Source organism: Tetrao urogallus (assembly GCF_951394365.1).
Source record: "Tetrao urogallus genome assembly, chromosome: 1".
In the NCBI taxonomy this organism is placed as follows: Eukaryota; Metazoa; Chordata; class Aves; order Galliformes; family Phasianidae; genus Tetrao; species Tetrao urogallus.
Window position 1 is genome coordinate 171,427,533 of NC_136813.1, and position 26,609 is coordinate 171,454,141.

At 38.6% G+C, this 26,609-nt stretch overlaps 1 protein-coding gene across 1 annotated transcript; it reads right to left on the reverse strand.

Annotated features, from left to right (window-relative positions):
- Positions 1 to 821: 821 nt before the first annotated feature.
- On the reverse strand, positions 822 to 25,904 carry AASS (aminoadipate-semialdehyde synthase; the record flags this gene model as incomplete). Its single annotated transcript, XM_079549777.1, is given in 25 exon segments — positions 822 to 940; positions 2,405 to 2,581; positions 2,902 to 2,990; positions 3,187 to 3,302; positions 4,506 to 4,601; positions 6,661 to 6,828; positions 8,126 to 8,266; positions 8,672 to 8,780; positions 10,552 to 10,662; positions 11,121 to 11,250; positions 13,975 to 14,096; positions 18,411 to 18,478; positions 18,569 to 18,628; positions 19,155 to 19,266; positions 19,416 to 19,538; positions 20,152 to 20,300; positions 20,459 to 20,586; positions 20,690 to 20,768; positions 22,962 to 23,108; positions 23,200 to 23,267; positions 23,939 to 24,023; positions 24,595 to 24,771; positions 25,597 to 25,827; positions 25,830 to 25,856; positions 25,860 to 25,904. Coding segments are annotated over 25 exon segments (2,877 nt in total).
- Between the last annotated feature and the right edge of the window lie 705 nt (positions 25,905 to 26,609).

Sequence of the window (26,609 nt, forward strand, 5' to 3'; positions counted from 1 at the left end):
CAATGAGCACTTTAACTGTAGCATGTTTACGAATACCCTTCCAAGCTGCAGAGCTAAGTGCTCACATGCTCTCCTAATAACAGAAAGCAGCATGCAATAGCTATTTCAACATTCTGCAGCCAAGAAAGGGCATGGGAGGGAAGGCAGTTTTAAACACACTACCTCCATCTATGAATTCAAGTGTACATTCATAAGAGAAAGATTTAAAATAATAAGACCTAGGTTTCAAATGTTAACAGCTGAACACCTTCAATATTGAATAGGCTTTTAGTTGCAGGTAACACAGAATTATCTAAACTATTTCATGTTGTTATTGTGAAAACGTTCCCATTTACTGTTAAAGAGAACAGGATAAGAGTTATATTTTAAGTATAACTTCTGTCTCTGCTAAATGGTTTATGGTACATGAAAAATAAAATCAAACAAGAAATGGAATTAATTTCCATTCATTCAGACTTTTCCTTCACAAAAGTCAGTAGTGGATTTTCCTTTCAGCTGCATTTTGTCTTAGTAATAACCCCATCCTATACACTTAGGAGATGAACTCAATTTAAAAATAGGAGTTATTTAGAAAACATTTAAGTAAATATCTGATAGGTGCTGAAACATGGGTGTAAAAGTACTGGAAAGAAAATAACGTAACTCATGCATCCGAGTATCTACAGTTTCTAAAACAAAGTCAGGTGATTGATTCTACAGAAGGCACCATTTAGGTGTGAAATACCAGATCCTGTCTTTAACTGGTCCCAATTGAGAATCTTCGAGCTGTATGTGTGGGAAAGCAAACAGTGCCAAAACCAGATTCAATTCATTGCTTCCAGTTACTGTCTGATAACATTATGAGTATTGTATGTAATGCCTTCTGCCTTAACACGCTCCAGTATTGGTCCATAAATCTTCTTCGTCAGTGGTATAACCATGCCTTTGGTATTTATTTCACCTGAAATTAAGGAGAAAGAATGAAAAAATCGCATTAAGTGTTGAAGTTACTGCATGTCCAGGTGCCAGCAGGGAGGTGGGGGCTGCCCTGTGCCAGACACAGGCCGTTTTGGCCACAGGGCATAGATGGGCCCAGCAGCCAAAGTGGTGGTGCCTCTGCAAAAGTAAATTTAAGAAAGGTTTCAAGTGTTGCATAGCAGCAGAGAGTGAGGAACAAAGTATGAGAAACAAACTCTGAACACAATAGAGGGAAAAGGAAGAGAACGACCATGACAAAGAAGAGAAGGTGCTGAGAGAGTCCCATACGGCCTGCAGGAAACCCACAGTGTAGCAAGCGGAAATTCTGAAGAGAAAGAAGCAATGGGGACACGCTTACAGACTGACTGCAACCCCCAGTTCCCCATTCCCCTGCAGTGCTAAGGGCCAGGGGAAGAAGTTGAGGTATGGAGACATGAGAGGAAACGTGTTGAAGAAAGGGGAAAGGCCTCCTTTTACTTTGCATCTCACTAGCCAAAGCTGTTTTCATTAGTAACAAATTAATTTTCTCCAAATCCAGCATGTTTTATTTGTGATGGTAACTAGTAAACAATCTGTGTTTATCTCTACTTGGGAACTTTTCTCACTGTATTTTCTCCTCCTGCCCTTTTGAGATGCAAGTCTGTCAGCTAGCCAAGTTCAACATACAAGCGCAAATATTAATTTGCAATTATATAGATATTCTTTTTCAGGGAGTGGTATTATGTATGTTTTCCCATAGCAATGTGATACACACAGCTTCAATTTGATTCACAGAGCTATAATAAAAAGGTAGGTAAAAAGCATCTGAACTTAAAAAAAAAAAAAAAAAAAAAAAAAAAAAAAAAAAAAAAGTTTTGATCATTTCAGCCAGCCAGGAAAGGAATGGAGATGTAGATGTTAGAAGCAAAGGAGAAGAAAAAACAAACAAACAAACAAAAAAAAAACCCACACAAAACAAGAAGAAAAAAAGAACAAAAAAACCACCCCCAACACTATTTCATGCTTACATGATAATAACTAGGCAGGGTGTCTGTTTATATACACACAGAATATGTCCAGTACGATGCCCTAACCCCAAATCTCATCTGTCTGGAAAATAACAGTGGAACTCACTGTTTGTTCAGCACAAGTATATCTTAACCTGTTTCACTGTGACATAGTTTCCAAAGATCAACAATTGTAATTTATAATACCAAAGGTCCCTCTATACCACCGAAACACTTAAGATTAAATGAACAAAATCTCTACAAATTCAGAAGTAAATTAACAACTGTCATTAAAAGATCCAAGCACGCAGATTAAATATTCCTGTAAGGAGACAAAAAATAGTTTGATCAATTAAAAATAACAATAATACAGATATATACTTCAGTAACACCACATATTTTCTACAGGCAGGTAATACAGAGGTTGAAGCACAATTACCAAAGGCTGACCTGTCACTTACCATCTAGAACCATCTTAGCAGCAATAGCCGTCGGGTATCCTACAGTTTTGGCCATGGCAGAATATCCATTGTTATCACCATAGACAACCAGATCAATAAATTTGTCTTCCAAATGGCCAGAAGGATGCCTGAGACCTATTTCATTCCTCATAACAATCATGTCTCTCTCCCCAGTGCCTAACAGAAAAGCACATGAAGTATTCATTAATTACTTGCATTTCAGTCTAACAAGATGAGGCTCCTGACAAGCAAGGCATTATGTATACACACCATTTACTTTGGGGAAGTAATTTACACTTCAGATAGGGACTATAAAACATAGAAGATACAGATGAGATGAAAAACGTAACAGAGAAGGAAAACAATAGTGGATGGAGCAGGGAACATTATGAGACATTAGAAAACTTTAACATAAACAAACTAATGAAATTAAGGCTTTAAGAGATATTGACTTGTCCCAGTGACAACCACAAAAGACAGCAGGACTTCTCACATACCAAATGGCAGCTTTGTCTCCATGTGCTTTGCAAGAGCCCCCACAATGGAATCTGCTGCTGGAACTGGCTCATCTCCCAGTAATCCTAGCCTGGCAGAAGAAAGATAAACTAAAGATACAACTGCACATCAACAACTTAGTCTCAGTTTTGTGATTTCCAGGTTACTCAACGTTTATCAGTTTAATTGCCTCAATATGGACCAGAACTGGTAAAATTGCCAACTTTTTTTTTTTCTTAAAAAAATAAATAAATAAAAAAGAAATTAAAATTACTGAAACATCTTACCATTCCACAGCCTCCAGCTGACTTTTGTCTCTATCCAGCTTGTTAAATACAGCTTCTTTAAGCACAGAGTACTCAGCAGGAGACTGAATTTCAACCAGTTTGCACATGAGCTCTTTCTGTATTAAAAGAAAATTAAAAAGCTCCTGAAGGTCTGACATCTGTTCCCACTGCTTTTCAGTCAAGGTTTCAAGAACTTAAGCTCAGTTAACTTCCACTACTTCTGAGAAGACAGGCTGCACAAACAGGAGAAGTAAGAAGAAAGACAGTTTGAGATTTTTAATCACAGCAAATGAGAATACGTATTGTTTTTTCCCCAAAAAACTTTCTGCACCCACTGTTCAGCTGCCTCACACTACTTATCCCTTGTATTGGCTTACCCCTCCTCCAGCACTGAATACACTTAGAAATATGCATAAACGAGGAATGGTTGGAGGGTGTTCAAATGAAAGGAAAGCAGCCTTGAGACAGCCAGTATGTCAGGAACTTAAGGATTTCTCTCAGCTGGACTAGAAATGGAGACCGTCCCTTTACAAAAGGAAGGGCAGAGACAAGTGAGATGAACAAGCCTATCACAATCATGGGTGCATTACCAAAAAGCTTTCTGATTTTTTTTTCCATATCTAAAGAACATTTTGTGTTATCAAGATGCTAGTTATTGCTTGCTTCGTTCACAGCAAGATGGATAGTAGAAGGAGCTCCAAACAAGCAAGAATTGTACAGCCTGTTGACAAGCTCATGTTATCTACAAGGAAACTACAAATATAAGGCAAGTAAAGAAAGAAGTACTAAGATGTAATAATACTGCTTTTATAGTTTGCAGTGAGACTAAGGAGCTGCTATTTAAATTTACAGATTCCATGATACTGTATCCTTATTCACTGAGGCTAGACAGGCTGGAAGCTATAGCAATTTCTGCACATAAAACTTGTGTATGTTAATCCCAAAAATGAAAGTGGACAAAAACCATCTCAAGAAATAAAAACCACTCCTAACCCATTTTAAGATAATGATTGACAGAACAGACACACTGCTGAAATGGCAGCATCAAAGCTCTCTGGAGTCTGGGAAGATGAGCAGCGCTCTATGGTAGTCAGAGACAACCGTGAGTCAGCCTCTTCACCTTTTTCATTCTTTGGTTTAGAGAATATTGAAGGAGTTATTTACTGAAAATAATAACATCTTCAGAAAAATGCTGTGCTCTCCTCGACCATAATGCAGCATAAGCGTACAAGATTACCACTGTAAAGGACACTCAAGCCTAGAAATAAAGAAATGGTCAGTCAAACAGAGAAAAGAAAATAACAATCAGAGAAACTCACCCAAGTTAGAAGTGGCATGGTTGAGTTTAGTAAAGGAGAAGGATCTGGGTTAATTAACCCTAACTTTACAAAGCCTCCCATAGTTTTAGAGTATCCCTGCAATAAAATAATAATATGTTAAAAACAATAATCACTTAAAACTGAGGTATTTCTTAGCTTTAAAGTACTGGTGGACACAATCATGACTGTGCTGTTATTCCCACAGGAAAACAGTTATAACAACACGATTCCAAAGGCGTTACAGTGATAGATGAATACGTGGGTCTCCACCTCTCATTCTATTTTTTCTACACCCTCTTTAATGATTTATTATTATTCTGTTATCAGTATTTTTGTGGTAAGTAGAACTGGTTCAGGAGATTGAAGGGCCAAGCTGGTCAGCAACAGACCAAATTGCAGTGCACATTAGACAGGGCAGATCAGCCACCTGGGCCCTAAACAAACTACAGAACAGACAGCCGAAATCTGAATTTGGCTCACCTCAGTTTTACACTTGTATAATTATAATGATATCAAATAAACTAGTTCTTAAAGTAAGAACCCTCTGTATCTTTTCTTCAGGGACATTAGACAGACAACCAAGACAGGATTGCAATGACATCTACAAGGAACTGCAAAGGACAATATGTTGAACAATAAAATAAGTCAACCATTTCCTGCTCATCTTTGTTTGTTTCTCATTAATGGTAACAAGGACAACTCCCACACAGCTACTGCATACCTAGAAACACTTATATGCAAGTGTCTAAAACCATGATTAAAAACCAGACTTATGGATGTAAAGCACCCCTAGAGAGGCTAATTATAATGAAGAGCTCCCTGCAACAAACAGCACAAGGTTATTAGCTCAGATGGCCTTGCAGTTAGATCCTTCTGTGACACCTCTTTATAAACTGACTCCATTAGCCACCTGAACTCAGCCTATGAATGGCACTGAGGAGATGACAGCCCCTGCACTGAATGGATCACTTCTGCTGCACTGCATGACTGAGCAGCGTATGAGAAGGGCCAGGACATGGCCAGGTACACACTGGCATGGAAATACCGCACAGGTGGGGCTCCTCCACAAGCCCTGAAGCCATGGGTCTCCTTTGGTGATTAGGAAAGCAACATTAACCACAGAAACATCATTATCAGCTATGCTGCAAGAAAACCTCTTTATGCCACCCTGACATGGTTTTGTTGTTGTTGTTGTTGTTATTTCCCCTCTTGTTCTAACTCTTATACAACAGAAGAACATTTTACCAGGCACCAAATGGAAGAGTAGATACTGTCGTATTAAGACTTCATGAGACAGATGCCTTCCACATATTTTTAGCTTCTGAACAAGAGATCATATCTAGACTGACAAAAAGTAACCTACTGCCATTTGTAACCCTTGAACCTCCACATCAGTCTTCTGTCCTCTGCTAAGCAAACTTTTTTCCCTCCCAAAAATAAAGGAAGAAAAAACAGCCTGGGGTACTGCAACACAGGGAAAATACACATTACATTTCTCATGCCATGCACAAAAGAAAGGAACTTAAACCTCGACAAAAACCTTAACTCAAAAAGGTAGATATCCATAAGCTTTTTTCAAGTTTTCATTAAGGGCTTAGATTTCCTTTTAGTGTACACTGACCACTAACATAAAGAAATCAGAAAGAAAAAAACCTCTAATGTTCTGACTAGCAAGTCAAAGCTGTTGTAATTCAAGATTTCTAGTTACTTAATGAACAAGTTCTTCATGCAAAACTGTGATTTTCTGTTACATTTTTCATAGGAGTAATTATTTATAAGTTCTATTCTGTATCAACTTTCAGAGGTTAATCAATTCTTAAAAATACATGCTAACAACATGCATCATAAAACTGATTTTTTTTTTAAATCTTCTATCAATCCAACACTAACTACAAAGCCACAGAAAAAAAATACTGATGCAGATTATGCAAGCTAACTGACTGGGTAAAGTTACTCTTCTGGTGTGCAGCAACAACACCTGTTAAATAAACAAAGTAAAACTATGCTTTCAATTATTTCTCAGCTGAGACAAAGAGAATTCATAAATAGCAAGTACAGAACTAAAATGGGCTGCCTTTTAAATACAGCTTTACTGAAATGACAGCACTCGTCTCCTCAGAAAAATAACAACAACAATAAAATGATCAAAACTTACTTTGTATCTTAAGGTGCCCCTTAACAAAGTGTGAGCTGTCTGAATTCCATATGGTTCAGCATATTTTGTACTGTCTCTGTTAGGAAAACCTTCCAAGTTTAATCCTGGATAAAAATCCATTGCTCTAACAGAATCAAGCAATGCTCCTCCCGCTGGAATATTGATAACCTGAGTTTTATGAAAGAACAGCAGTATTACTTTGTTGTAGCAATTTGATTTACAACAGAAAAAATGAAGTGTGCTCCAAGTAAGAACATTATGCTTAGTGTTTCTGGCACAAACAAAGGCTCCAACTAAACAAAGCAGCTGCAGAAGCCATTTAAGTATATTCTGTGATGGAGGAGCATGTACTATGTCAGCTGTTACTAATCAAAGGACAAGAACAGCTCACATCCTGCTAACACATTCTAGCAATTCCTGCTGCACTTGTATTAAGGTTGCAGGCTCCCATTGCACTTCCATTAGTGCAATTTTCATGGACATGAACTCATTTTGTTACTTCAAAACAAGGGGGCAAGGTTTCCTTCTAGAAGAAAGCCTAAAGCAACCAAGTCTTCATCAACACTGTAAGATCTTACTGTCTGTTAAACAAGACGCTTGTGCAGAATAATCCTGCACAACAGTCAAAGACAGCTAAATATTTAAGTGGCAAGGAGGAAAAATTGTGCAACTTACTGGCTCATACAGTGCTCTTCCAATGAACCATTCACGTGGATGCAATGTGTTTCAAATTAAGAAACATTTTCACATTCTCTAAAAGACCCTTTAATTTGAAAGTTATATCTGCTGCTGCTTTTTGACAAAGATCCAATGAACAAGTCCTGAATTTTTACTTTTTCTTACTACACTAACATCATTACAACACATCTCAAAAGATTTCTCAGTTTTGCTGAAAGAAAAGTTTAGATGATTAACCAAATTTTAAGGCAGTTACACAAGATGTCTCCTTGGTGTTTGAAGAGCCCTGATCAGTAAATGAGCAAGTAGGAGTGATCAAATAGGAATGGAAAGCAGAAAGGTAATAATGGCTTGCAACAGCTTTGCATAAATGATGGTATTTCTGTAAAACAGATGTAATAACACTGTGCAAATGCAGAATTAAGCTGTTCGGTTTGCAAAAGCAATCAAATGGAAAAGCAAATAGGATGCACATTCATTTTTGTTTGAAAGAGAGAGATACCAGGCAATTAAGTGGCAAAAGCACTTTGTGGAAGCTGAACTCAGAACACGAACCTCAAGCCAGTGCCTTCGTCATTAGCATACACTTCTTGGGCATTCTATATATTAGGAATTAAAAGCTGGCAGCAGACAGGCACCATTATACTCAGAATATGGGATTATTAACACATTGCAACTCGGGCAACTGTCAGTCACTTAAGAATAAACACAGCACAAATCCTAATTCCCTCCTGAGCGTGGCATCTTCTTCTTTGTCTTTAAATGCAAACAAAAGGATTTACTTCACCTCTCCATTTTTTAAATACGTAGCAGACTGAACGGTATTCAGCAAGACTCCTTGAGGGCTCCAACTGAACTTGTACCTCAGAGGATTATCAGAGTGCTCTGGAGCTGGCAGGCCACCACAGAAAGAAGTGTAGGATACAACCTGTCAGATTTGTCCACAGGTGAGAAACAAGGAACAGATGACAGTACAGAGAAACCCTGCAGAATCCCCCTAAGTTCTTAAACTCTATTGAAGTTATTTCCCAATCAGGCCAAATTACAAGATTTGCAGCGGACAAGAGAAATCAGAAGAACTTCACTAAGCAACAGCATCAATCCTTCTCATTGCACTGCCCATGAAATAGCAAAAGCACCTGAGGCAAAGGCATCTTAAGTGATGGACTTTCACAAATTGGATAAGTTGACACCAAATTCCAAGCATTTGAAAAAACTAAGGTGTAATGGAGTCCATTACAGACTGGTGGTATGCCCCAAAGTGGGCTGGTGTTAAAGGAGCAACTTTACTAATAATGCCCTGGAGGAAGCTTACGCAATCTGCCAACCTTACCGTAGCACCAACTTCCTTTGCCTTGTCAATGCATTCCATTGCCAACATATGGTCAAGACCAGGATCCAAGCCCATTTCACTGATAACTGTGATACCAGCAGCCTCTACACTAGAAGTAGCAGAAATTGACAATGTCAGAACATTGATTGTGCAGGCCTTTCATGAAATCTGTCTAAGGGAGACCCAGAAAACTTTCCCCAAACTCTTCTCTGTCCTCTGTCTGAGGTTCATTGGAAAAAAACAGAAGCAGATGTTAAAATCCAAAGGGTGTAAAATGCCTTAGAAATCATGATAGCCTTGTTTTCTTTTATTTTAATGTAATATCTAGAGTAGGCATGTCCAAGCTATGGGTCACTTACAGTCCTGCCCAGATCACCCTGCAGCTGCTTCCTGCCCTGTGCCATCACAGCGGTGGCTCTGCTCCACTGAGCAGCCAAACGCAGGCAGGCACTCATTGCTCACAGCCACCCACCAAACACAGGCACTGTCTGGGCTGAAACCAGATGTGGGGAGTGCAGTGGAAAATGTCATCAAAAAATCTCTGACAGACATCTTGAGAGCGAAGGACCGCAACCACTTCCACTGAAGCAGACTCACTGTTAGTTTCACAAAAATAAGGTCACAATATCCCATTAGTGTTATGTTCTTGTTGCTCTCTTTTTTATGTTTTAATAAAAAATAAATTAAGTTTTGTTGCTTATATACATTAACTACATTTTAGATTTTATACACATCCCAAGACAATTCCTCGTCACTTAATGCAGCCTAGACAAGGCAAAAGGTTGGACACGCATGATTTAGAGGATGATAAAAAAGAAATCCCTAAAAACCACTTTGTATGCCATGCTCTTCTGGACAGTACTGTAACACAGGAAGACAGTAATGCAAAAGCCATAACAGGGATAGTTACAACAGCCCTAATCTAATAGCTTCCACAGAGAGATAGAGACAGAAAGCTCTTCTTTCCTAAGTTTTAAGCACTTGGGTTTTCTGTGATGGTAGTTTTGCAAAAAAGCAAGAAAAATAAAAAAAAAAACAACAGTTGCCTGTTTCCCAGAGCAGCTCAGTTATCACCACAAGTTTTATTTAAAAAACAAATTTAAAAAACAAAAACAAACAAACAAAAAAACCACCACTTTGTTTTTCAATAAAAGAGAAGGGAGCGTTTTTGTGTTTTGGGTTTTTTTTGTTTGTTGGGGAGGGAGAGGAAGGTGTTGGTATTTTCAGGCAAGAGAAACATGATCTCTTGGTATCACAGCAAGATGGGGAGGAGAGTGCACTAACCTCTCTCATTTCTACAACACTGGTTCTCTACACATCTAGCTTTCTGTTTTATCATTTACAGAAATTGCACAATGGATTCCCATCCCACTTGAATTGACTCTTGAGTTCTAGTACTGTGACTCAGAGAAGCTCTATGCCAAAAACAACTTTTCCTCATACAGTAGAACAAAAGAAACACTGGAATAGTCAGAACTGTCACCAATTTAATACAATAAGCCAAGAATGATTTTTTGTAAAGGGAAGATGAATGATAGCAATCAAGCTTGTGTCACTGGTGGAACAGGACAGTCCAGCTCCTCCTTCAAAACAGGTTTAAAGGGAGAGGGCAAGGCACAATGACATGAAATAAAATGGGACATGCAGAACTACGTATTCCAGTGTTCAGAGCAGTAGCCTGACCAGACCAGGGCATGCACTCTCCACTCTGTTCTGCTACAGTCTCCATGTGCAACTCTGGGGAAAATTACTTAGTCCTCTTTTGTAGGAAGGGAAGAAATGTAGAAAAACAGTAATTCACAATAAGGGCTGCAGATATAACTCACTGCAAACTTTTCAGACATTGTCAGAAGCTATTCCAGAGAGATGCCCATACCTACCTCTCCTGGAGTTCTTTCATGGCTGGTGTTAAATAGCTGGCTGTTACCAAGTTCACTTTGTTGTCGATACATTTCTTAGCAACCAAAGGATGTACTGAATAAGGCAGCAAACTACAAATTGAAAGAGAATTATGCAAATCAAAATCCAATCCAGTGACAAAACTGAAAGACCTTAACACTTCCTCTGTGCCTACAAAAAGAGTTCAAGTAAATAGAGAAGTCATCCCTGCCTTGCTCTCACTAGTTCCACACCCATACAAGTAAAATGTTACCCTATCAGAGAAACACGGTTGTATGACTCAGAATAGCATGCAAAATAATATGGAATTAATTCTTCAGACAGTTTTTTTCTGCCATTTTTCTCCTAATAAGCAACAAACAACCAAAAAGACCTCTTTTCAAGACCTTCTAAATAGGCAAGCTGAATAAGATCCATAACATCTTGCTGATGCACTACTCAAGAAGGCAGTGGCCAGTTGTAACCATTTACTGGCTTAGGTCAGTGAAGTAGGAGAAAGGACCAGCATGACTTCAGGTTGAGCTCACCCTATTTTACCCAGAATTCTGACCTGATCACAAGGTCGTGTTTCTTCACCAGAGAGGACAGCTTTTCCTCATCCTTTATAATATCCATATGAACTGAAGTAACATTGCTGTAGTTTTTTGTCAGCTGTTCAAGTTGTTCCTTCATCACAGAAGCTGTTTTAAAACCAAAACACCAAGTTACTCAAAGATGAAAACAAGCCCAAAGCACACCCATGTATAACTGTGTTTTATATATGCCACCCTCTCTCCAAACAGAAGCTGCTGCGCAGATGCTTTCTTTTCACTAAGAGTTGAAGAGAAAACAGGCATAAAGTACCTGTAGAGCAGTCTTTTTTTTTTTTTTTAATCAATTGCCAGAGTCAAGCCATGGCAGCTACAACTCAAGAACAAGAACCTAAAAATACTCTCAGAAATAAAGCGTTGTCTTATAACCAATTAGCACAACTGTGGATATACTTAAAAGTAACTAAAATTTAAGCTGATGCTTTCCACCTACCAGCAGGTCAATACAAATTATTCACATAAAACTAGAAGTCATCATCCTTCTTTGTTAATATGAAGTAGGTAGGACATCTCCAAACCAGCACTGGTCTGGCTGAATGCTTTGGTGGCACTTTTGGCTGGGCTGTTGTTATGTTTGCCTGGGCTGTAGATCTGGTTTTTGGTCTTGATTTTATTTTTTCCAACAGCACACATGGTAAGATTATTATTTTAATCTATATGAGTCACCTTCTTCTGTACCAATACAACCATCTGAAATTCTGGAGATGTCCAGAGCGTTAGTGTTACAATAAAACAGGTACTTTTTTTTGCTCTTGCTTGGAGTTTCCACCCATAGAAAAGCTATGTCTAGTTCATCTCAGTTTAATGGGATATTGTATTGGGCTAATGGTGAAGGGAAAACTGCGATGGAAAAATTATGCATCCCAAACTGGCTTTATATTAGTAACAACCTGCTGAAAATCAGATGTTTTCAATGAGAGTAACAACTTATCTTGATGCCTAACCCATTTTAAGTCACCACACAACACACATTTTCTTCTGGCTTTAAAAACGGTCACTTCTCTAACTCAGCCAAATAGATGCAGAGCTGAAGTATTCAAACAGTTCTTACTGGCAGTAGCCATTTCCACAAATGCTCAGATTATTTCACTGAAAAACAAGAAGGTGAGTAGAAATCCAGAAGCGGAAAAAGTCCAAAGAGGAAAACTTGCTTTTTATCACGTGGGTTTAAGTGAAAAAGGAAAACCTTCCCTAATTCTAAGGTCTTGAGAGACACATAAGTCTCCAAACAGCTAAGTAGCAGACTTAGCAGACAAACACATCACACACCTAGAAAAGCCCACCCTATCTGCCATTCCACACAGCCAGATAAATCTGCATGAAGGACTATTTCAAAACCATTTCAGTACGTTATAACAAAATTCTTATTCATAGCTGAAACCAGCTTTAAAAAAAAAAAAACAACAATTCACATCATTCACCACTTCTAACATTATGAAAACATTAACCTTTTGCATAGGCAAGATATGACTAAAAGGCCCATATTCAGTCTGTCTAGTTTCAATATCTACCCGTGGCTTAGCCCTACAAACGCTCCATGTACTGATATTATCAATAAAGGAGAGAAATCCAGTCTCCACCTCAGTCTGTTCTTTTCCTTTTATCTTACTTGAACTGCCATCAGCACTTACCATTATAAGGAAAGTAAAACTAAAATAAATGAGCCAGGTTAAAAGCAGCCAGATATTTGCCACATCTGACTTAAAATAAATTGGTTCCCTGCCCTGGCTTGCAATGCAGCCAGCAGAAGGAAGGCAATGGGAACACAGCCAGGAGAAAGGAGTGAGCAATGGAGGCAGCAGGTGGGGCAGAGGCTTACAGAGAATTAAAAGCATCTGTGACTCTAAGTTGGGGCCTTATTTCCTTATGTTCTTTCCAACGTCAAAGAGAAGTAAATATTGTCAGAGAGTAATTCTACCTATTCTGTTAATCAACATGTGCTAAGCAAAGCAGTCTATAAATTCAAAGCCAAAAAAAAGAATGTTCATTACACGAAGGTTTTCTAATTAAAGATTTCATTCAAGGCATCAATCACTTGCATTTAAAGAGGTCTAGCCTAATAGTAGGAAATCAAATGTGGCACTTCGGGGTACATTTTACACTTTCTTCATTGATCTGCCTGCTGTCAAATATTAGAAAAGTAATGTCTTTGTCTCTCTTTACTTCCAAGTTTTTTTGTTTTTTTTTTTTCTTTCAGTAGTACTGTCGAAACTACCCAGGTAAGAGGAATTGCTATGTTTGCACAGTGCTTTGCAAAACAGATCCCCTAGTTCACCTGGTTTCCCTTACCACTACTGTACTGTAGGGACTTGATGCAGCCTCTCTGCTGGTAAAGGAAAGGATGCTGCACACTGCTGTAATCCTTTCCTGTTTGCCACTTCAGGAAGTACTAATAACAAGCAAACAGCTTTCTTAGAGTACACCTCTTCTTTCTGGTAAGTCTTTAACAAGATGCTAAAAGTATTATGGTAACTACTACAAAGGGTAACAAAAGCAGCATGGCTAGCAACAACACCAATCACGAGCTTAAAGCAGCTTGTAAGGAAAAATATTTATTTCTAATTTCTCTACAGTTTATGTATGCAAACATTAAACTTTTCACAGATATGTATCATTTTCAAATAAACTATATTAACTCAAAGTGCTCAGAAAGTTACAAAACCCTTTTCTTTAGTGCATAATAGCAAAGGTTTTATAAGTCCTCAGATTAATTTATTATTTACGAGAAAGACAGCCAAACCAGTTGGTTGGACTAAATCCATACAACATGTAGAAGACAATTTTTAAGTGGAAAACAAGAGAAGTCTTACATACCGATGGTGATGTCGACATCAGAATCTCTAGTGAGATACTCAAGCACAGGGCCAGAAACATAGCCAGAGCCGAGTACTAAAACCCTCTTCTTATTACCCATGCTCAGTGACTGGGCGTACTCCCTAGGAGGTATTAAAGGCAGAATTAGAAACCACACAGAAGAAAGAAATGGTATGCTGCTTGAACTAACAGAATAAGCATGTTTTAGTAAGTCTACAAACTAAGAGCTCTATTCAGACCAAGTCACTTCATGGCTAGCTAACCCAAGACTGGTCCATCACTGCCTACTACAGCTACCATTTTTCTACGATGTAACTTCCAGTTTCTTTCCTCTGTTACAACCAAAATCAAATCCATCAATTCCTCCTCTGCTTCTCCAGTTGCTACTGGGTGCTCAACAAATTTTTCCAGTCTGTCACACAGGGCTGTCAGAAAAGGATCCCAGTCTTTGCCTTGATTATTTTACATCAGGTTACCTTCAGGTAACCGCTGAAGGACATCAATTTCCACTGGTGAAAGCATATTTTGGTTAAGTTATACTAGGTTCATGTTAGTCTATCATGGGAACATACAGAGATTAAAAAAAAGCCACCTAGGAAAATACCAATTAAGGAATTATGTTTGCAGATAAGAAAAGGTTTGAAAACTCCCTCTATATTATTTTCCTGAATAAATTTAAGTAGCTCTTCTATTGACTTAAAGTGTGTTCACATTGGATTTTGCATTTCTTTTTGCCAGTCAGAATAGTGTAGGTCAGCAATTGCTTAAATATGTACTAAAAAATTTATAAATAACAGTAGGAGAACATATTTCATTTCTTTATATTTATTTCCTTTTACCTCAAGTTTGCATTAAAACTAATGTAAAAATGTTTGCTTAAGGAATTTTATCACTATGCAGTTAAAAGCTATTTAGTAAATAACAGTATTTGTTCGTTTTATTCTTTGAGAAAAGGAAGCTACTTATTGTCCTATTGTTTAACATAATTAATGGGGTTATTTGAGGCTTTGCTTTTCTTATTGCATACTCTAAGAACAAATTTCAGTTCATAGTTAGGAACTTCCAAGACACAGATTTATTGGAAACTTCAGAAGTCTTCATGGAAATTCCTCCATTTCCCCTTTATCTACCAGGAGGTAGAAATACCATGTAGGCATACACTGCTCTGTGGATTATACCACAGAGAGAGCCTGACCTCTAGCTGACCAACTCTGCTTTGAGCTACTGTCCTCAGAAGAGGACCGACCTCACTTCCACTAAATAATGGTTGGCTCAGACCTTTTGGGGACTCTACGTGGCACCCTAACTCAATTATTAGTTGTGATTTTTCAGTTCGAAAATGCCCAGAATAATGAAAGATGCTGTTGCAGCCTCTCAGAGCAATGCCAAAATAGCATGACAAAAACAGTGGTATTGCATGGCCTAAAGCACGGCATGGAGCACACTGGGATATCTAGGGGCACAAGGCATCAAATAACAGTACTGAAAGACTGCCCTGAGTGGACAGAGTTAAATCAATACCAAACCCACCTGTCTGAAGCAGACTCCAGCCACGTGTGGGCATTTGTAAAGCCTTAATTAACCTCCAAAATTCCCGATGTTCCATTTCCTCTTCCTCTACTTTTTGGTTTTGTTTTGTTTTTAATAGCTCCTTTCAACCATTAAATTTGAATGGGATATACCACTGTATCATCAGTTTAATCTGTATAAATCATTACTAGAGGGTACTGCACATAGTAGAACTTCCTACAAGTTTCATAGATTTTTATTTTTTTAATTTAAATTATTATTTAATCTATTCACAAAAGGTGTTCCAAGCCCTCATATCCTTTCATATGACTAACCCATGGACTCTCCTTCTCCCACTTCCAATTCTAATAGAACAGCCTCTTCCACAATCACACTTTTTTGGGCAAAGGAAGAACTAAGAACTCCCCTACACTGTTTATTTACAGAAAGTAGGAGATACATGCAAAGTTTGGAACAACAGTGCTGACAAAGGGGAGACCTTCTAAATTAAAGAAACCTGAATTTTGCAATCAAATTTCTTATCACACTTATATTAAGCTTTTCCAGTGTCCAGAATTAGATACCAATTTGATCAACTGTTCCAGGACAGGCATAAACATGAGCTGTCAAATGACCAGGAGTGGAAATAGAATTCCAGAAATGAATATCTCAGATTACTGCCAGCTCTATGTCAATCTCTGAACAATTAAAAGTAATACTTAAAAAGTCCACACTCTTAATGGGATGGTAACTCGTAATGGAATGCCATTACAGCTGTGGGTGATGAATTAGTAGCAGGTATGAAGCAAGTGAAAGTGAAAAGATGGAGAAAAGTTCAGTAAATCAAACTTTTCCTGCACTCTGATGGCACCCAGAACAGTTCAGCTGATACAGCCTGGCTATTCTATGTTTGACATGTTCATGGACATTCAAAGGTATAAGCAATTAGTCTAAATAGAGCCCTCAGGTACTACACTAGACACAACGTAATACTTTGTTAGAGTAATAACAGAAGACACATAATTCCTAAAGGCTCTAAACAAGAGCCTATTTTAGCTAAACATCCCCACTTTCGTTTGCGTTATTTCTTAAGTTTGCAAAATAAAGGGAGGGTGGTGTTAGCAGGTTTGGATTTTCTGAAAACTAAGTGAGCAACACCAATGAACAACTGAACATCACATGCAACACACAGGTCTACAGAAATATCAAAAATCTACCCAAAGAAAACCCTTGGGAGGTCTCCAGATTCTCAGGGTAGTTCACACAAGACCATGCAAATGATTATGGAGAAAGCCAAAAAAACAGATCCCTGTGCTGCATAAAGAATAAGAAAATTTGTTACTGAGACAGCCTCTTGAGGTGGTCTAGTATATAGCACAAGATAAAAATAAATGTAATAAACCATAGTCTTTGGCAGGCATACAGATTATTGCTTCGGGTGAAAAAACCACTTACATATAATTCATCATGCACAATTCCATAACCAGACTTCCCAAAGTTCCAAAGGAAGTCTGATAAATTTGGCAGGCACGAGTCAACACACTGTCCTTTTAGTATGTGCTGGTGCATGCAGTGCTTTTGGTCAGATCACTTTCAACTCATACAGTGCATAGAACAGCTGGCATTGACCATGAACATGAAGGTACAAGTATCCACTTACTGTCAAATTTACCTTCTTCTTAAGCAAACTCTATGTATTTGTTAATGACAGGGAGGAAGGGGAATGAAAGAGATATCCAATCTATTTACACTTCTATTAGCTAATCCACTCCATGCTACTTCTTTCATGCTACCATTGGCAAGTAACTATTGAAACAGGGTCAGAATGAAGCAGCATCTAAAGCTACAGGAATATAATGAAAAGGCAAAGAGTCTCACAGAGGCTCCTGGACACATCCACCCACTGAACAATGCTAAGCATCACAGCACTTGAGCTATACTTGAGGAAACTAGATTCAAGCTATACTAGACAGCTTCTTTAGCCATTCCTTTCAAAGAACTGCATGTCAAACCCATTTTAAAATGGCAAAGAAGAACAAAAGAATACTGGCATATGGTTATTTTCTGCCTCTGGTAAAAAATAATAGTCCTGATCACATCAGGAAAGAAAAATGACACTGCAGTATAAGTTACTAATAATCAGATATATCTCTGCATCAAAAGAGTGGTAGGAAGCAGGAAGAGGGAGGTGATTGTCCCCCTTTGCTCTGCCTTCATGAGGCCCCATTTGGACTACTGAGTCCAGGTCTGGGGCACTCAGTGCTGGAGGGATGTGGAGCTATTGGAGTGGGCCCAGAGCAAGCCACAAAAATGATCAAAGGGCTGGAGCACCTCTCCTATGAAGAAATGTTGAGGAAGTTGGACTTACTCAGTTTGGAAAAGGCTCCAAGTAGACCTCACTGTTGCCTTCCAGTACTTAAGGAGAGCTTATAAGCACGAGGCTTATAAGAGAAGAGCTTATAAGCAGCAGACTTTTTACAAGATCTGATAGTGACAGGACAAGGGCAATAGTTTTAAAACAAAAGAGGAGAAATTCTTTACTCAGAGGGTGGTGAGGCACTGGCACTGGTTGTCCAGAGAAGTTGTGGATGCCTCTTCCCTGGAGGCATTTAAGGCCAGGTTGAACGGGGCCCTGAGCAGCCTGACTTGGTGAGCAGCAGGCCTGGCCTCAGCAGGAAGGCTGGAGCTAGAAGATCTTTAAGGTCCCTTCCAACTAAGCCATTCTACGATTCTGTGATTTTAATGATTTAGACAGTGTGCATCAAGGAAGAAGGAAATCAAAGTAGAACAACAAGGTGGAAGATAATGAGTGCAATGTAGCAGCAGTCCACCAAAACACAAGATAAAAATAAAATGTCAAAGGGGAAAGAGAATGCAGACAAGTTTGTTTACAATTCTGAACCAAACTTTAAGAAGCTATGCAATACCTGCTCTCCCTCAATTTCTGGATATATTCATACTTAGCTGTCAGTGAGCCATTGGATGCGATCACTGCCTAAAAATAAATGAAACAAAGTTTGAGGAGCTTTGTATCTGTGTTTTAAAGAAGAGGGAGACAAGCAGTCAGCCAAACTGCAAAACTTACATCTCGAACAACAGGTGAGTAATTCTGGTTTTCAAGAGGTTCTGAGCCTTCTGATAACAACTGTGAAGATAAGTTTTTACAAATCAGATTGTTTTATTTCCCATAGTATTTTTTTTTTTTTCAGAGTAAAATATCAAAATATTTTAAGCAACATTTAAATGCATGTAACAATGTCAGTATCTTCTAAATCTAAAATTACCCCAGCCATGATCAGTGTCTTTTGACTTTCGTGAAAATTCAAGCAGTGGTATTACTGGGGTTGTTGAGTGCTCAAAAAACCCTTTAGTTTTCAAAACCTACTCCAGCAATAATAATAACAATAAACAATAGTCTATCTTCCAGAGACTGTCTCCTGCCTACAGAGACCTCTTCTGCACATCCCTAAGATATCCATGTTCTTAATTTTTTGTTCACACGTTCATTTTTGAAAGTATTACCTCAAGACTTAGAAAGCTTGTTTTTTAAACAAAGTCTGTTGTGTTCTACAGCAGATTTCTTTTGAATGTGTACAGGAGACCAGAAAAGCAACAAACCAGCAGGCCAAAGTCCAAGTTTTTACCTTCTCGTTGCATACATAAGATCTTACCATCTCTTCAATATATGGGAAAAGCATGTCACCAAAGTATTCTGTTGCTTCTATAGGAAGCTGTGCTGGCAGATTATCAATGGAACACATCAGAATACCAGAGCCTTCAACGCTGAAAGAGAGAATACAGCTCCTCTAAACAATTTCTCTTTCATACTTGTAATATCCCATCTTTCCAAATTATTTTCAATGATGATTTTCAATACATTGTTTCACTGTACAAAGTACAAAGGAATCAATATGAACTGAAGGCTATCTCACCTGTCATGAATAATATGCTGATCAGCATCATACATACAAAATGGACTGTCAATTGTTGTACACTCCGTCATAAATTCTATAGATCCTCCAGTGTCTGCTGAAATGTCACATATTGCCAAAAGTCTAAAGGGGTCAAACAAAAGAAAAGCATCCAAATTACAAACAAATATGTGTGGAAGAGATCACAATTAAACAAAAAAAGAAAAAAAAGAAAAAAAAAAAAGAGAGAACTATCAATGTTGTATCCATTTTAAACAAATTACTCAAACAATGACCTCCAAGAAATATAAATGAAACCTGAAGCCACTGTAGTCATAAAATTTCCATTTGTATCAATAGGATCCAAATTGCAACCATAACTTTTCAAAAACCAGAAAAATCCACTCATTTGTCATTTTTTCTCTGTGATGTGATGCAAACATGTCCTGCTCATCATCCACCTACCAGTTCCCCTACATTAGCCACTGGGCAATCCTGTGCTACAATAACTTCATCATCAGAAGAGGAAATGAAATGGGATAACTACCTCCTCTCAGCAAACATCTGGCACTGGTGGTACACTCATGAGCCTCTGCCTCCACTCAGTGTTAACTCTTAAACTCTTTATTTGTTCAGTGTCAGAAAGAAACATGTCAACAGTGGGCAAACAGACAAAAGCCTTACCAGTATACATAGCCATATGCTTACAAAAATCATGGTACTGAAGAACAGTTACAACTGAAATGAGATGTCTTACTTGTGCGGTAACTCAGGACAGCCCTCAGGTGCACTAGCAGCAGATTTAACTGGCACCAGTAGCTTCTGAGCATCTTGTCGACTTAATAAGCGAGGAGTATGTTGTTCCCAGTATATGCCATTAATTAAACAAGTTGTGTAAGGTGCAATCTGCAAAGAAAGTTACAGAAGACTTATGTTCTCATATAAGTAACAGAAGAACTTGAAGCTTCCTGGTCTGGAGTATTAAATCAACAGATACACAACAGAGTAGTAACTACCAACTTTATGTGAGAAATCTTTTATAAAAGACCAGAAGGGATGCTCACATCAGTGTTAAAGCGAGAAGTGTAAAGTTCTGGATGTTTATCATAATCTGCTGGATCATACATTCCATCACGCTTCCTTACAAGATGATGGTGACGACTTAACACTGTCCCATAGACTTTTCTGAGGTCTGAAGCAAAAAAATTAAATAAATAATTCCAACAATAATTAGCTGGTATACTTGGACAAAATAGGTTTGAATGTATTTAATCACATTTATTGTCGCAGCCTACCTCCAGATCGGGAAACTTCCTTCAACTCATGTGGTTCCACAAACTCACACGGCAGGGCATTGAACATTTCTTGGGCACCCTGTAAAGTAAAAGTGGAATTCAGAATGAGGAAAGAATATAAAGACAGTGTAACACTGCTCATTGGGTTTAAGAAAAGAGATACATAAAATGACAAAGGTCTGTCACAGGCAGTGATTTTCCTTTATAGCTGGAACCTTGTTAAATGATCTTTGTTGCCAAAATCGGGGGTGAGTCTTTTTCCCCAAATCCTAGATAATAAATCCAAAGTTCAGCAACTTGTAAGCCAAGTCAGTGTTATCGAAACAGACATAAAAAGTCAACAAGAATAGGTATTTCTCTACCCATAATTTAATGGACTGATTCAACACACTGTGTGAGCCCAGAGGGAAGAGCGAGAGACAAAAAGTCATGCATGTGCAAAAAAGGAGAAAGGAGGAGTAAGGTTTAACCTATTATTCATGGCACAAAGTTAGCATAATTAGTTGTGTCAAGCACGGTCTCACGCTAAAGGCCTTAGTTTAGGGTACCTAAAAATCTTTGACACATTAAAACAAGCACGTCCAACTGTGACCCAAGGGCTGCATGTGGCCTGGCAAGGCTTTCAGTGTAGTCCACAAACTGCACCACGCCATCATGGCAGCAGTGGGCCATGCACCCATTGCTCAGCAACGACCAAACATCAGTACGCTATTAACCCTATCTGGGCTGGAACCAGAACAAGGAGAGGGAACAGTGCAGTGCTAACTCAAGTAATGGCAAATAATTTTATGAATTTTGATACATTGGCTAAGCACCAATAGCCTGTTTTGTGAACAGCAGAAAACATGTAGCCGTGCTTCCCCTTGTGATAAAGGAATCTGAGAACAAGTTTGAAGATTATAACCAAGATTACAAGGATTGATAATATTTTGTAATTATTTGCAACTCCATTCTCAGTCAGCATAAATACACGACCTGCAAATTTTCAAATGCAGTGTAGTGAGTTGCAGTCAGACGTTAAATTCAAAAATCTGATCATGTCTCTCTACCAGACTTTCCCAAGTCCTTCTTAACAGTGAGAAATACCCCTCACTTCACAGTCACCCCTTACTCACATCATCGCTTTTTGGCAGTAAGTTTATTTGTGAACAACTGTGTTCAATGATGAAGCAAAGGAAAATGAAATTTCATCAGAAATTGCTAATGACATCTCATGAGCTCACTGAGAATGGAAACCATTGCAATTGAATCAGCCTGATGTAGTACTTTCACAAAAACATATATATAGTTTCACACAAAACATATATATAAAACATATATAATATATATATACATATATATATACACAAAATATAGGGTCATATATCTCACTGTTTTTGTGGTTTTGTTGCTTTCCTTTTTTATATTGTAATAAAAAATATTAAAATGTTTTGTTACTTATACACATTAACTATATTATATATTTTATAAATCTACATTATATATAGGTATATTAATATTATTATATATTAAGATATGTTTATTTTATATTTTGGAGGGCAGCTCCAGAAGTAAAGCCTTCTATTTTATTATGTTGGCCCACGTCAGAGGTGGATGTTAGTAGTATGGCAGCAGAGGCTGAACCTTCCCACCAACAGCCCGTTACAAGCTGTTGCCGTGTGATAGATGGCAGCAAAGGGGCAGTCCAACAAATGACATCTGGCATGGAAGTTCATATGGAGCAAAGGTGTGTCACTGAATTGCTCCATGAAGAAAAAATGGCACCCACTGACATTCACTGATGCTTGCTGAACACTGATGGAGACCAACCAGTGGATGTGTGTGAGCACACCGAGGTGGTAGGTGGTGAGTTTCAGCAGTGGTGACAGTGACAGTGGATCACCTCCATTGGTACAGGTTTTAATGGGCGTGACATGCAGGCTCTTGTTCATAGTTGATGAAAAGGCACAGCTAATGGTGATGACTATGCTGAAAAACGGTGTTTTGTAGTAGAGAATTTTCTCTATCAAACAGTGTAACTGTATTCATTTGTATAGGCTGTAGTTTGCAAAGAAATATATAGGATGCATTACTTTTGGAGTGACCTACATATATATGGCCCTAAGCAATCCCTCTTCACTGAATGTGGTGTGGGCAAGCCAAAAGGTTGGATGCTCATACATTAAAACCTAAAGCCCAAGCAAACAAAATAAACCCATCTTAACACGTTTAACCTGACACATCAAATGCCAAGAAGTAATGTAATGTTTCAGCTTGAAGACAGAATTCTTACCTTAGACACATTACCAGTGCCTGTAAACACAAATGTCAAAGGCCCAACTGACTTTGGCATCAGTCCCAGTGAAATTTCATATCCAGCGTCTCGCACTGCCTGCACAGCCTGACTGCTATTCCTGTAGTTATGTGCCATCCCAATGTGCTGAAATCAAAGGCGCAGAGACATCATTCCTAATTCAAATACTGATGATGCTTGAACATCATTTTTCTAAAGAAAACATATATATTCTTACCATAAAGGGAGTGTGATGTCCCAGGGCTAAAAATCGTAATCCCAATCCATGCAAAATGTTGATCATTCCTATTGTGTTAATTATGAATATGCACAGTTAGAAACTGCAGAGAATGACTGAAGTCTAAAATCATCCCAAATACTTTTCCTTGTGATTTAATAGTTTCTTTATAAAGAAAATGTACATAACACCACGGAAGAAGAAATTCAATAGCAGGCCATGACCTTGGCCTAGATTATGCATTCCAGCACAGTTTAATACTTGGATATCCTTCTGGTGGGTGCATACAAATCACCAGATTCCAAAAAAGATGTAACACAGAGTTTCCTGAAGAAACACAATTGCAGTTCAGCAGAAAGGAATGAGAACTACGCCTCACAAAAATCAGTATAGATGGATAACAGAGTGATAAACAGAAGTTGTTCAAAACCACGGAACTGTCAGCTGCGATATCTTTCAAAAGTCTGTGCAGTTGACATCGATATGTTGGCTGCCTCAGGTTAGCTGAACAGATTGAATGGGACTTCAGTATACGCAGTAGATTTGTCAGGAATCCATGGGACTATTTGACTTGTAGTCTCATCAAGAGGAGGCAGCACGAAACAGAAAGGAAAAAAGGTCTTAAAAGCAGCATAGCAGTTACAATGCATTCCAAAGCCCAACTTTCAGGAAACGTACAGAACCAGGAATATTACAAGAAGTTATTGTTTCAAGCCTGCCTTTACTTTATGCACTATACCTGCTACACCAGCCCACTTTCCAAAGGCCACAACTCGCATTCCTTTATGATCAACCATTTTTTCATAGTCAAACAGTCGAACTTCCTGAAAACACACAGCAAATTGAGTGTTAATATTTTCAGTGAATGCAGAGTCAGTGGCACATTGCATTCCTAGAAATTACCTTTTTGTACACCTTTGATGCCTTTCCTGATATAGGCTGATGGGAATATGAATTCACATTGTAAAGAACCTCTGTGTTTCATGTTCACTCTTGGCACAGAGCACCCCAATGGCCACTCCAGCTGCTGCAGATCACATCCCCAGCCAAGTAGTTGCTCTTTTCTCTGCCCAAATTGGCTGACTTCCTGAGTAAGGATCTATAATGCCCACAGATCTTTGTGCTCACACAGCATGAACATTCCTCAAGTACACTATGGTTACAACTTGTCTGCCATATGCACACAAACACAGTAGCAGTTCAAGCTGTAGATCCTGAGTGAGAAATAGTCAGCTCCAAGAAGGGATCCTGAGAACAGTCCTCATGAGCTATCATGCTAAATATGCATGTTGAAAGCAACCATGTGAGGCAACAAGCCTTCTACCAGACTTCAGGATCAAGCTCAGTTTGAGTCCATTGCTAACAGCCATCAGTCCTTGTTATGACAGCATTTACCTGTCTCAGAATCTCATCCAAAAGGGGCATGTTTGCCTCTTGGGCTTTAATAGTGTGCGAGAAGAAGGCATAGTTCTTCTTAGGGATTAACTTGCCCTCTGGAGGTCTCTTCACACCCACTATCAGAGAAGCCTCAGAAATATCTTCCTGAATAATACCGCCTGCTTTGATGTAGTCCTACACACAAAAAAAAAATCATTTTTTTTTTCTGGTTGTTCATTTCTTTTAACATATATTTAGATCTCAGCACAAAAGCAACTTCAGAACACAAACAGAAAATTCTACAAAGTAGAAGCCAGTTACTGCACATGATACAATCAGAAACCTTGTTAACAAAAGAAGTATCAAATTGAATTTCCATGTTTACATGAGGCCAAAACATACAAAATAATTCATCTTAAATCTACAGACTACAAAGAAAGTACTTTACTGCGTTCAATTATCTTACAGTTTTACAATAACAAACAGCCCTTTGCAATGTTTTGAAATACTTTCAAGTAAGTTTAGAAAGATCTGATAAAAAAGCCTGGTGATGTGATTTTATAGCATATTAGGCTAAGCCCATGCTGAAAGAATGCTTTTTCCATATGAAAAATGTATTTTTGCCCTCTCTTATCAATTAAAATTCCAGCTTACTTGTGTCTCATGTGATCATGCTTTGGTGAAAACCAGCACTGTGCTTTAATTAAAAGGCGATATGTGCAAGAGATCATTAATTCCCTACTTACATTTCAATTTTCATCTGTTGGCTCAGATATCTTAGGCCAAAATATTTTCAGTCCTGAAGCTCACAGCGTCAAAGGAAAGAAAATTCTCTCCCCCAAGAGCACCCAGCACCTCTTCAGTGTGCTTTTTCTCTACACTAGGACACAATAACTTCACATACAGCAACGTAACAAGTAATACATTTCCTTATGTACAACCTTTGAATATTATTTCTCCTGCACTATGCTTAATAACCGAGCCATGATTTTGCTCACCTGACTCAGAACAGGACCTCACCTTTTCATGGATGGCTCTCCGGTTCGATGGCTGCACCAGCACTTTGTAACCCATCTGTGTCAGCTCCTTGACATGCCTGGGTGCCAGTGGAGCTCTGCGTTCCCAAGCACTGACATCTTCCCTCCTGATAGCCAGCACGGGTTTGTGGTGGTGCCGGCACCCAGCAGGGCGGAATGCACACCTATTGCCTGTGTGGCTAAAGGCTCGCAGCATGGTGAGGCCTGACGGCGATGCAGAGACAAAGCAGTAAAATAGTACATCTACACAGATCTTTCAAACAGTGCAAAAGTTCTGGTCTCCTTTAACATCTGCTGTAAAACACAAGTCAGCTACACACTACTTTCATAGAACAGGAATTTAATTTTGCATTCCTAGATAACACCAAGCCAGCAAGTACTTTGGTGCATCTCCGCTTGGTGAGGTGGCCTTATAGAAAAAGGTTGTACTACTGCAAAGGATGGCTTTTAGCATGTCCAGTATAACAACTCCTTAATTACAACTTCTGCTCGTAAAAAAATGCCAGAAACTTCAAAACACCAATACATCTGCCAGCATAAATGTGCGAACAGCAGCTGCTTGTCAAAGCTTGCACCATCAACGGTAAGCAATACGGAAAGAAAGCAGAACGCAGCAGGTGACCAGGTGGTTGGAAGAGAAAGCCCAGTGTGTATGAGCAAGGTTCATTATGTTTACTCAGCTAATTATGGCACAAGCTGGAAGATAACGAAGATAAGGAAGTGGCAGTAACAATTTGTTCAGCAGTGAATACGTAGCTGGGAGCAGCAGGCTTTCTTCCTAACAAAAGTGTATGCAAAGTGGAAAAACTTAATTATGAGAGATCCATGGCAGATTATCATGCTTTTATTTCCAATCTTTTTCATTCCATATGCTGCCGTTTAGCTCTGCCATGAATGGCAAGTTCTGCATGCAAGCACCGGGCAGCCAGAGGATTCAGGTGTCTGCGTGATTGAAAGACAAGGATCTCAAAGATAGTGGCTTTAAAGATGCGAATT